This window comes from Helicoverpa zea, chromosome 4 (assembly GCF_022581195.2).
Source record: "Helicoverpa zea isolate HzStark_Cry1AcR chromosome 4, ilHelZeax1.1, whole genome shotgun sequence".
Classification (NCBI taxonomy): Eukaryota; Metazoa; Arthropoda; class Insecta; order Lepidoptera; family Noctuidae; genus Helicoverpa; species Helicoverpa zea.
Window position 1 is genome coordinate 3,014,014 of NC_061455.1, and position 13,031 is coordinate 3,027,044.

The following is a 13,031-nucleotide window of genomic DNA, read 5'->3' on the forward strand; positions in this document are numbered from 1 at the left end:
GTTTGACATACAGAGACAGAGTTACTCAATTGAATGATTCGACGCTCTATTAGCAAGATCCGTACACAAATATCATAATTGTATTTATATTTTTTACATTACACTGTTAATATTAACAAATTATTAATGGAATTTCCTTTTAAGAAATCAACAAATGTTATCCCTCATATTGCTTTGTTTTATACGAGTAACAGTGGCAGTAGGATTTAGAATCTACCACTACTTTATTGTCAAAATACATGCCTTAAGTTCCTTTATAAATCATAAACCCATTCCGCTAACTCTAAAGCCTAAACGCAAGACACGTGATACATATTATATTAGAGCAAGGCGCGCACTCAAGTACGTCGACACACTGCAGTGTCGAAAGCTTTGAGCCTCCGTTTTAAGTGTACTGCGAATTTCATGCCAACGGTTCCGTGTAGTCGGGGAGAATCATTGGTTATGGGAGATTATCCTGTTTTTTCGGGAGATGTGTGGAAAGGTGTGGAAAACTTTTCATCGACTTTTTTTGGGAGAGTTAGTCTAAATAAAAATATTTTTATCATTGTGTTTCAGTGTATTCCAAAATACCAAAATTACCACTTAATCGATTTACCTTTCATATGAATTTCCTAGTAGACGCTGTGATGCTTGTTATACAGATGAATAAAGCCGAAAGACATTTTGTCTAATTCAAATCATGTGCCTTAAACATAATATGAATTAGAAATGAATTTATAAAAAAAATATTGATGCGACTGTACTTATCTTGAGATTTTTTGTTAAGATAGATTAAGCTTGATTGCTCTGCTTACTGGGAATCAATTTAACTTTGATCCTCTTCGTCAATGTCAAGAATATAGTAAGTTTTCAATATAATGCCATTTTAAAATTTCATCCTGGATTCTTAGCTATCATTTGCAGACTGATTAAAACAACAAATGATCACACAAATCTCCTAATTCCTCAAGAATAAAAACTTCACCTTCAAAATTCCCTCAAAAAACTGAAATCAATATCTTGTTTCTATTTCCTCAGAGACACGTGCAAGATGACAAAGCGGTGTATAAAAGTGCAAAGCCATTAGATACCAGGTAATCGTCTTGACGAGGGTCCCGCGTTGGACACCTGAGCACTTGAAATATTATGCAGAGACTTACATGGATTTGACAGAGGAATTTGAATTTTTTGGACCGACCGTACAACTGTATCGTCTAGTTGGCTGTTGGTTTCAGGAATTTTGGAGGATTTATTTGTTAGTTTGGAGGTCCTAATTATTTTGACACGCGACTTTATGTACCTACATAATAACAAAAATTCAAGTAGGTATGTAATATTCTCTGGGTACAAAAACCTATCATGTTCCTTCTTAAGCCCTTTATGTACCAGGGAAACGGTAACTCTTTCTAACAATCCCGCCGCCCGCCCATACAGGTATATTCTCTGGCTTCTAAGCTATCCCTTAACACCGAAATCTTCAACTACGATCAGTCACCAAACTCATATTTTTCACATCCCACCATACAAGACGTCTATCTTACCATATTTACCTCCCAAAAATATCTTCAAACTTCTACGACCCTGTTCCCAACTGCCACTAAAGTCCAGACCTCCAAACGTATTGGCATTGGATGCCAACACGTCGACAGGTGAAAAACAAACGCCACTCGGCAACCCCGTTACGTCAAATCCACCGGTACTTTAACTGGCAAATGGGCCATTACGTCAAGTTTACTGAAGAATATGTTTGACGAATAAAAATACCCCCCTCCCCTTCTCGCCTCTTTGTTTTGTGGCTGACAGATAAGACTGGATGACGTTTGTTTGTTTTGTTTATTTTGTTGTCTGTTGAAGTGTTGATATTGTGTAATAGTATATGGGGTAGCACTTATATTTTGAATGGCTTATAAGTTTAGTAGTATGCAGTTTTTACCAAAGAATAATTGACTGTAGAGAAGAGGTAGATGTGTTTACTGTGATGTAAATGTATTTGAAAAACATAGCATATAATTAGAGATCTGGTAATTTGAAATACTGAAAAAATTAAAGAGCATTGTCAAACTGAAATTACCTCAGCGCACCCTAGAGATTTTTCTTACTATAAACTAATTTCATTTTAGTTTAAATTGGCTCTTAAAAGTAGAAGTGTCTCGTATAACGCATTTGGTTGCAATGACAGTTTTCAAACTATAACAGTACAATGGTTTTAATACTTTTGTAGCAGCTAAAGGGTGTCTATGGAGTTCTGTTACTGCAGTCAAGCTAAGGCTTGTTATATGAGACATTATTAAGAGGAAATGTTTTGTAAATATAAACAGAATAAAAAAAATAATAAAATAGGGGCGCTGACGTCAGCTCGGCCTGCTAAAAAAGAGTCAGCAGGCAAAAACCTATTTTCACATATTTTGTTCTTTGACATTCTACCAACACCAATTAGAAAAACTTAAAACCGACTGTAACACTTAAAACCGTAGATTTGTTTATCTGTAACAAACCCAGCCTGTAATTAATGCTTACACTGCAACACAGGAGCCACTACATAATTGTATAGCGAACATATAATACAACATCACACACTATAAAGTCAGAGCTAAGCTTAACAAAATAAGGCTGGGACTACAAACAATCGTTTGAAACCCTCAAATCTGCACACACCCTAACCTGAGCTTATTTAAACTAATAAAATCCTTGGCGAGTTTCTCAGAGGCTATTCCTACGATGTCCTGAAACCCGAGCCGGTTGCTTTTATTTTCATTTACGCAACCTAACCTAATAAAGTGATGTTCTCTGACCACAAAGAGTTGCGCCATTTTCATTAAAAAAACATATTTGCTAAAAGCTTTTTTGTTGTTTAGGAAACTTGATTTAATATTCGTGTTATTTTTTTTTGTTTTTGTTTTGACAGTTTTTTTTGTATGGGTGTGCAAGTAAAAGACGGTCTTTTACCATATAATTCATACAAGAAATTGTATTTTTAAACGGTTTTATTTAGCTTACCCCGTTTGTTTTATTTATTCATTCTTGGGTCAAATTTAGTAATTCAAATTTCACCCTCTTCCTGTCAACCGATTAATCTGAAATTTTGTATACACCTTTAATTCCGATGACAATACAATATAGTAATATCAATAACATTGTAAATCCAATATGGCCGCCGGCACAAAATGGCGGATAACGTAGATTTTATCAATCCCATCAATATGGGTATCAAATGAAAGGGCTCAACAAGCAGAATACAATATACTATAAAAAATTGAAATCCAAGATGGCGGCCGCTACAAAATGGCGGATAACGTAGGTTTTATCAATCCCATCAATATGGGTATCAAATGAAAGTTCTCAACCAGTAGAATACAATGTACTATATAAAATTAAAATCCAAGATGGCGGCCTCTACAAAATGGCGGATTACTTAGGTTTTATAAATCCCATCAACATGGGTATCAAATGAAAGGACTCAACAAGTAGAATACAATTTACTATAAAAAATGAAATCCAAGATGGCGGCGGCTACAAAATGGCGGATAACGTAGGTTTTATCTATCCCATCAATATGGGTATCAAATGAAAGTTCTCAACCAGTAGAATACAATGTACTATATAAAATTAAAATCCAAGATGGCGGCCTCTACAAAATGGCGGATAACTTAAGTTTTATAAATCCCATCAACATGGGTATCAAATGAAAGGTCTCAACAAGTAGAATACAATTTACTATGCAAAATTGAAATCTAAGATGGCGGATAACGTAGGTTTTATCAATCCCATCAATATGGGTATCAAATGAAAGGGCTCAACAAACAGAATACAATATACTATAAAAAATTAAATCCAAGATGGCGGCCGCTATAAAATGGCGGATAACGTAGGTTTTATCAATCCCATCAACATGGGTATCAAATGAAAGGTCTCAACAAGTAAAATACAATTTACTATGCAAAATTGAAATCTAAGATGGCCGCCGCTACCAAATGGCTGATAACAATTTTTTATCAATCCCACCAATACGGGTATCAAATGAAAGGGCTTCACAAGTAGAAAACTGTCAGTAACTCCAGCGGGGCCCAACAGGGCCAAGGCCTGCCTGGGCTGCGAGATTGTTCGAAAGAGTTATCGCGGCCCTGGTACATAAAAGGCCTACGACGGAACAAAACGGTTTCTAGTCAAGAGTCTGACACTCCCTCACCGCTGCTGACCCACAGCAGGAGAGGTCATGTGATGATTTTTGGGGTTGTTAAAAAAAAAGTATCTGGAAGGGCTATGTATTGAGGAATTAGATTGTAATAAATTGTCAGGTAAGAGACCGTGTAATAATGATACACTAAATGAATTAGATAGAATGAGGAATATTCGGTACGCATTTTCATTAAATACTAAAAACTAAAAAATAAAAAATCGGTAAAAAAACTTTTAAGTTAAACGGTTTTATCTTATGTGCACTGAAAACTAGAAAATAAATAAATAGTTACTTACCTGTCAACCTACGTAGGTGGTCCCGGTCATATTAAACTAAAATAAAAACGTGGGGCCCCTGTGAAATCCTACCTATGGCAAAGCATATCTTTATACTTTGGTAGATCATGAGCTCGGCGTTCGCCGGTGAAGCTGCTACGGCTGATTATTGATTGTCAAAATCTCCAGTTACGATTATAGTAAGTCGATGCAATCCACACCTATTATACCTCTAGAAGAAAGTACTACAGCAATAGTTAATGGGCCCCACGTTTTTATTTTAGTTTAATATGACCGGGACCACCTACGTAGGTTGACAGGTAAGTAACTATTTTTTTATTTTCTAGTTTTTTGTTTAAGAAATCAACCTGTTAGCTTGCCAAAAGTCCATTGAAAAATACCAGAATAAAAATATTTACAACTCTTTAAATGTAATGTTTGAGAATAATACTAGAAACAGGATACATTTACACGTGGCTCTCGCTATTTCGAGATTATTATAAAGGTTAGCGCAGAAACCTCACTCAATGTAGGTAATAATTACCCATAAAAATTACAAAGAAAAGCGAAAATATCTGAGAAGATTACTAAAGAATCAAAGGTTGGTTAAACCTTGGCTTTCTTCCTAATTTGTGTATAGTTTCACTGCTGGTTTACTCGATGATACGATTTCACACATATTCTCAAAAACTGGAATATAGAACATCGGGCCATCATGACCAGTTACAAGTTAAGGAAAACAGATACATAGCCTCTTCATGTAAAATTAAAATATTTATCTAAATGTGCGTGTTTAATAGAAATGGTGTTTAAATCAGCTGTTGGCCGTCAATTTTGTTTTCCTTATAATATTTTTTTAGTGTCAATAACACATACAGTGAAACTTCTGGTAGGTACTTATCTATAGTGAAAATATCTCTAAAGTCTGATCATAAAATTTACATTCACGTGTAAACTTGACAAGAGGACGAACAGACAGTTTTTACGACAAAGTCGTCACAGAATAATAAATAGAGATTTTAGTTTCATGACATGTATTAGCACTTGTTTGTAGAGAATATTCAGACAAAATTAAAACAAAAATTCCAGTAGTTTAGTTCTCCAAAATATTAGTGTATACCTTTTTTAATTATGTGTTATGTAGTAATTTGTGGAAAATGTTCTGGGTAGTGTATTTGTTAAGCTTTGGTCTACACTATTACTGTCGGTGTACTTTATATACTACTGTTTGTTTTCCCAAATAAATAAATATGTACTCTAAGTACTTATCTTACCTATGACTGAATAAACTAAACATCTTAAGGAAATTTTGAAAGGAGTCTGAAATCGCTAATCTAAAGCTATTTTTTGTATAAGAAGAGGCCCTATAATGGGTCTATAAAAACATGAAGTCAACAATTAGATTATGTACTCTCTGACGTTATTGCAGACATGTGAGATTTGGTGAAGAATATTTAAACGACTAATTGTAATAAAAGGAGATGGCCAAAAAAAACCCAGAGTCGACAGAAACTTCGTATGTATGGTTGGATTCAGTGTAATGTGTAGATTACAAAAAGTATTACATATCATCTAAAAACAATGGGGTTCTCTTTTTACAAGGTTTTTTCGATAATTTTTTTAGATTTCGATTTTAGTACAGAAAAAGTTTGAGCTCATATTATTCGCATTAACGAGAACTTTTCACGTATGCGAATAGAGACCAAAAAAAAGTTTTTTTTTTTTACTTTTTAAGTTTTTTTTTTTAAATTAACCTTTGCCAGTTCAGAAGTTTACACATAACAGGGAAACCCCTTCAAGTACCTAATCGTATCTGGAGTGGTTCATGTGAATAGTGCAATTGGGTCAAACTCAAGACCTTTTAATCACCAGGCAAACTCTGTCTGTAACTAAGGGGATATTACTATTCGCATGTATAATGTTAGTATATCTTGTTTTTTTATGATCCTTTATGTAAATAATCTTTATAATCAACATAAATTCAACATAACCTATTTTTGTGACAATATGATATAGCTCCTATACCCCATGGATTTCAGGCAGGATTTTTTGGCACCATCAAAGGTCTATCATAATGAACTCATTGGTACCCATTTCGTTGCTGTCGATTCTGGGTTTTTTTACTATGAAAATTTGGCCATCTCCTTTACCTATGTTGTTTTTTATTCATTTTCCGCAAACATAGCCAAAAAAATAACTTCCAAACTGAACGAAAGAAGCGTATATTTACACGTAGCCTATTTTAAAAACCCCCCTTTTCTTATCATCGCTGTGCAAACTACACGATTGGGACGACACCTCCTATATAAAAGTTTTATGGTGTGGAAGAAAAGGGGTTCTATCAAGAATGTTAGCCCAAGTTTTTGCATCAACTTATATTTTTTTACGCGAACATTTTGTTTGTGGACCCTCCGAAGGTTGAACGACCGGCCAGATCAATTATACGGGGTGTAAAACTTTTACGAAGTTTTGTACCTCGTTTTTTTCTATAGAGGGTGTTGCAACCCTCGGTGACATTGCAATAGAGGTGCCAGCCAGTTTAAGAATAGAACGATTTTAAACATAAAATCAAATGGTGTGAAATTGGAGTTCTTTTGTAATTAATTTAGTATTGTTGAAATTGTCTTTAAGATTATTAAAACTTCTAAATTAATTTAATAACACTTTTTAGTTGCTCAGTAACATTTAGTTTCTAATATTAACATGATTAAAATGAATTGAAAAGTGAAATCAAAAGAACAGAATTTAATAAAAGCAACCTAACATACTTTTGTTGTCTCCAAACTTAGTACTCCCAATACTTTAAAAGGTAAAATAGAACTTTGAAAATTTATCAAAAAAGGCACGTCCCCTTCATAGCAGAGTTTCGTTCAAACAAACGTGGCTTGAAGTTACTGCACGCTTTTAAATTTATTTCTAAACTCGACACGGGTTCGACAAAATGTTATCCTCGAGAGTTCTTATGTGGGGTACAAGAATTGAAGAATTTTGACTTAAAGCATTTTTTCTAGATAACCAGCAATCTTTCGAAAGTGGTCGTGTCAAAAAAGTCATTCGTCGCGCCTACCTACTAAAACTACTGTCAAATCATGCAGTGTAATACGATTGACTCTGCAGGTATTACTAATTATGAAATTAATAAAAATAATAAATAATAAAAAAAAAAAAAATCTTTTTTATTTTTAATGGCCATGAAACTCACTGAACGCATTTTCTTATTAATATAGTTCTTTAGGTATGCCAGCGCAGTGGTTATGAACAAATCCTTCCAGCTTAGGGAAGACCTTTGTCCAGTAGTGAACGTCTTTACGCTGTGACTACAAATATATGTACATCAATTTCTGTACCGAGTCACATAAGTTCGGACAGAATACAACAGTATGTTTGAATTTTTTTAAAGAATATCTGCAATGAAAATCCCTGGGCATACTGTACGTCGTACGTGGCTGTCATACATTTTTGTAACACAATTTGATATTTTAAGCTTTGGTGTTCCTAGACTTGTACTTCAATATTGAAGAGAAGTTTTTCCCCTCGGTTTCACCTGCATTCGAAGGATGTTAAACATACAAATAAACAAGTAATACTGAAGAGTTTTTACTGCACTTATTTTTTCTTTTATAATAGCTGCAACTTCATCAGCCATTGTTTTAAATTTATATTGGCCTAAAGAAGATCTTTTTGAATAAAAAAACAGCAATAAACGTGATTGCCAGATTCAAAATTTAATATATCAGGCAATCTATCAACGGTTTAAGGAAAAATCGCAAAATTATACCTTTATAGTACAGCTAACGGTTTTATTATTTCAATATATCGAAACAGACAGTTTTACGGGCTTTTTATAGCCGATCAAACTTAACTATATCGAGTTACAGTTTTTTTCTTGAATCATAAAAATGTTGGGTGCGAATTGTGAATTTTGATTCGGGTTTTAAAAATTGATTTACTAGAGACTTTTGTATTAGGAGTTCGTAATAAAATATATTTTACAAAGCGAGTTAACTAAAAAATATAGTTTTCTGAGTTATACATACCATCAAATTCCTTAAACGAATGGCCATATACCAACAAGACAGATTTAAAAAGTAGGTTCTAGCTGCATACAAGAATATTTTTCCTTCTTTTCCGAGAAAAGTGTTTTAATTTTTATTTTTACACATTATATGTAGCACCAATTCATATGGAACCATACTTTGCACATTTAAGAGCATATTGCCATAACACATTAAATGATGAATTTCATGAAATATGATAATAATACTAGCAAGCACTATTTAATTATTTTGTAAATATAACTGAATTACGGAATACATAATTTTCATTCGACAATAGATAAGTTATTAAATCAAAGCCATTTCTGTGGTTACTAAACTAATCAATTCAGTAATTCAGTCTGTGATAGTTTCACATCGTGAACATAACTCTCGCTTATTGCTACATAAATAGTTTATGTACTAAGTGTACTAGTATTTGTTTAGTTTGTATTTGTTAGTTTTTGTTGTGTATTTGAGCACAACATGTCACCTTTTAAATACATACGTTCGGTTAAAATAGTGATTGGTAAATGCATTTTCAGAAGAATATTTTTTTCATTATTATAATGCTATGTGTTAGTTTTTTTTATTTTAGATCAAATAATCATTTTTCATTTTTAGCATTCTTGTAGTATTTTTGGCATTCAATAAAAAAGTATGATTAAGATCAACTTTTTTAATAACAATATTGGGATACACACCCGTATTTTAACAAAGCTGTCTGCTAACTTCTATACTAACTAAATAGACTAAAATCCATTTCAAGTACCAAAATAAATACCCCTCTTCTAGCAAGAACTAATTCAGTATACCCAATACAAATTCACGATAACAATAGCTATTCCCCTTTCGAGAACACACTCGAACGTCCAAAACTCATCCTTTCCCTACTAATCGGATATTCCATTAAAGAAAATAAAGGGCCACTCTACCTAACTGTAGTACTAGTTAGAAATACAAAGTGTATTAAGAGTCTAAAAATATTTGCCCGGTAGGGTGCGCTGTGTCCCCGGCCCCCAAAAGGGTCGTTGGACGAAGCCTCTTTGAGCGACGGCCTTATTCTGATAGTAACTATTGTTAAGATGTTTTTGTAGGGAATAATATGTATTTTAATAAATATTAAATCAAATTCTATTTTCGTAAATATAACATTAGCCTGGTGATTTTATTCTGTAACGATAGTTGAAATTTAACTACGTAAAAAAATACGTAAACTTAGATAGGTACGTGATAAGTTTTGAATTGAATTTTCAAATAAAGCGAATGAATACTGGGTAATGTTTTATTTTCTCCTTTACCTATCCATACTAAATTGCTCAACGTTAACATGTCATAACAACGAAGCGGATATAATTTGTATGCTTTGACACAAGTTAACTTTGCACACTATTGATCTTACAAACATAAACTACAAATAAAATAACAAGGCGGCCTTGAAAATACAAAATCCGGCGGAAGAAACTCTTTAAAATTTAACTGACGGAATTTTAGCAAAAAGACAACCTGTCTAAGTTTACTAGATCAAGGTTAGAAAGTAAATGACCGATTGATATTCTATTCTATTTGAAGAAACAGATCTCACAGCTCTAGGTTAAAAAAGTGTCCTACTCTAAACAAATCATAACTACACTGCAAACTTTTAGTCGGCAGATAGTTTGTTTGGGCTCATAAATCAGTATGGAGATGAATGGTAGTACGCACATTACAACCACCAGGTATTTAGCCGGTATCAGACCGACCGAAAGCGTTGATTGGAATCAATATTTTCATTAAAAAAATTGCCAACCGTGTCCACTCTCCACTCTCGGTTGACTGTCTACAGGGTACTCTAAATACGTTAGAAACTATAATTCACACAATGTTCACACGATTCTAAGGCTCCAAATAAATCAGTCAATGACCTTCACAATGAAACATTTCTTCAACTTTTTTATCATAACTGTAAAGAACATACGTCAATGGACCAACTATCGTGGTTGCGCCCAAATGACGTCAGAAATCGAATCTAAGTGTTAACTCTATCGTTTTTTATATTGAGGTTACTGGCCTTTCAATCGGTAGCTATAAATTTCATGTAATATGTTATAGAGCATGATATGATTTTTTTTTAATTCGGAATGCTGGTAAATAAAACGAAAAAGACCTCTACACAACTACAATTCCATGTTTTAACCTGAAGGGTTTGTTTGCTTGCTCAAACGTTCTCATCTCAGAAATTATTAGACAGATTTTTTATTCTGGAGTATTTTCCAGAAGACACGGGTGAAACCGCTGGTACCCAGAAACTAGTAATTACTAAAACGAGAATCATTTTTTTTATTTACAAATAACTGTATCAGTAACAATCTGTCCTATCTAATTTTAACACATCAAGCTTACGCGTACCAAATGAACCACTAACTTATTTCTATAAGGACCAACTACCTACAGTTGAGATTCCCAGAATACGCCCGTGACCGGGTACCGACTGCGGACAATCCGTATTGCTGTTTTGATTAAATTTTGACAGAGAAATGCAGATTGTTCTTTTTATGCAGCACCGGAAAAATTGAACTGGACCGAAGTAGAAATATTTTTATTGACAACCCCTTTGACTACAATAGGGGTATTCGGTGCAGTCAGTATTGAATAGCTCTTTCGCATTTTATTGCTGTTTTGGCCGTATGTATATGATTTTATATATTGCTGAGTTTTGCAGGGAATTTTATTTTCTAATACTTGAATTATTCGTCCAAGTAAGGACAATGAACCAAACTATGTAGTTAGAAACTTATCAAACGGCTTTACTTAGACACTTCAATCTTATTACTTACTAAATTATAACTGTTGTATGCATGTAATATTATGTAGATATTGCTCCAAAACTGTAGGCCTATTACAGTTACTTACACTTGATGGTTGCTGAGCCAATCTAAACGATACGGTATTCAGTTTAAATAGGCGCATCATACCGACTTATGGTACAAGATACGGTTAAACTAAGCGTAGCCGAAACAAAAAAACTCAAAGCAACAATGTCTTCTTTACGGTTCATCGATTTCTCTCACGTCTGACACTTGAGTCGAAATAAATAAAATAAATTAGGTAAACAGTATTAAATCTTGCAGTTTTCGAAATGTTTAGACAGAGGGTAAATGAATAGAAAATACTTAACATCCAATGTATGTAAATTAAAAGCCAATCAAAAACACAATTGCAAAAAGTGTACACAACTGTATCAAATCACAATGAAATGTAATTTGTAGTGTCCCAGCAATCGGTGTAACGCTCCACCGGCTGTCTCGATCTTGTCCCTGAAGTGTTGCGACGCTTGCCCAACGCTTTCCTCATCATCCAAACTAAGAACTAACTATAAATAGCAACAATAACATCGGAACAGCACAGTCAACCAGCAAACATGAAACTGTTAGTAGCAGTGGCACTCCTGTGCCTAGCTTCGGCTTACTGCCGCGAGCTAGCTGAAGAGGACAAGGATTTGGTAGCAGCAGCCAGTGGGAAGAGCAGTCACCATGAAGAAGGAGGCGGTCACGAACATCATGCTGATCACCATCACGAGCATGGACACAAGGGACACAAGGGCCATAAAGGACATCATCACCACCACAAAGGCGAGCATGGACACCATGGAAAGCACCACAAGGAAGGACACCACCACGAACATGGCGGTCACCACAAGAAGCACTGGGATGAGCACGACCACCACGGTCACCACCACGAGCATGGACACCACCACAAGGGCGGCAAACACGGTCACCACAAGCATCACGACAAGGGAGAGAAGACCGACGGCTACCACAAGAAGTACCACAAGGACGAGTTCCACAAGGACCATCACTTCTACGATGACCACCACAAGGAAGGCAAGCATCACAAGCATGGTCACCATCACGGACATCATGAAGATAAGGGAGGACACCACAAGAAGGGAGGTCACCACGAACATGGACACCATGAGCATCATCACGGTCATCATAAGCATCACGACAAGCATCATCACGATGAAGACCACAAGGGACACAAGGGTCATCACGGTCATGAAGAACACCATCATCATCATCATGATCATGGCAAGAAGGGAGGTCACCACGACCACAAGGATTGGGGCTTCCACCATGGAAAACATTGAGATGCCAAAATTATTATGCTGTGATATTATTTTATATTTTTGTTACGGGTTTTTGTTAGTTTTTTATAAATTATTGAATAAGCTTCGTTACAAAAATGTGCGATTAAAACTGTTATATCTTTATTGACTAGTTTTTTTGACCCTTGCAAGTTCTTCATTAATTTGAAAACAATAATGAGATATTAGTAACTCGATTCAAAGCACTTTCCCACTGATACTGATTTTTATTAATTTGATGACATAATATAACTGAACTTTATATACATTGATTAAACACGTAAAACTTATGTGTAACCGAAAGCAAAACTTTTGCTTGCACAATTCCTTCTTGTCAAACATCTTTGTAGCAACAAAATGACCTTAAACTTGAACTAAAATACAAACAAAAACGGATAATAACAGAAAATAAGAATAACAGTGGCAACAGTATAAAA

At 34.6% G+C, this 13,031-nt stretch overlaps 1 protein-coding gene across 1 annotated transcript; it reads left to right on the plus strand.

Annotated features, from left to right (window-relative positions):
* The first annotated feature begins 11,859 nt into the window (after positions 1 to 11,859).
* On the plus strand, positions 11,860 to 12,612 carry LOC124630019 (histidine-rich glycoprotein-like). Its single transcript, XM_047163723.1, has one exon. The coding sequence runs from the start codon at positions 11,869 to 11,871 to the stop codon at positions 12,595 to 12,597; it is 729 nt and encodes a 242-aa protein (XP_047019679.1). The 5' UTR covers positions 11,860 to 11,868; the 3' UTR covers positions 12,598 to 12,612.
* The last annotated feature ends 419 nt before the right edge of the window (positions 12,613 to 13,031 follow it).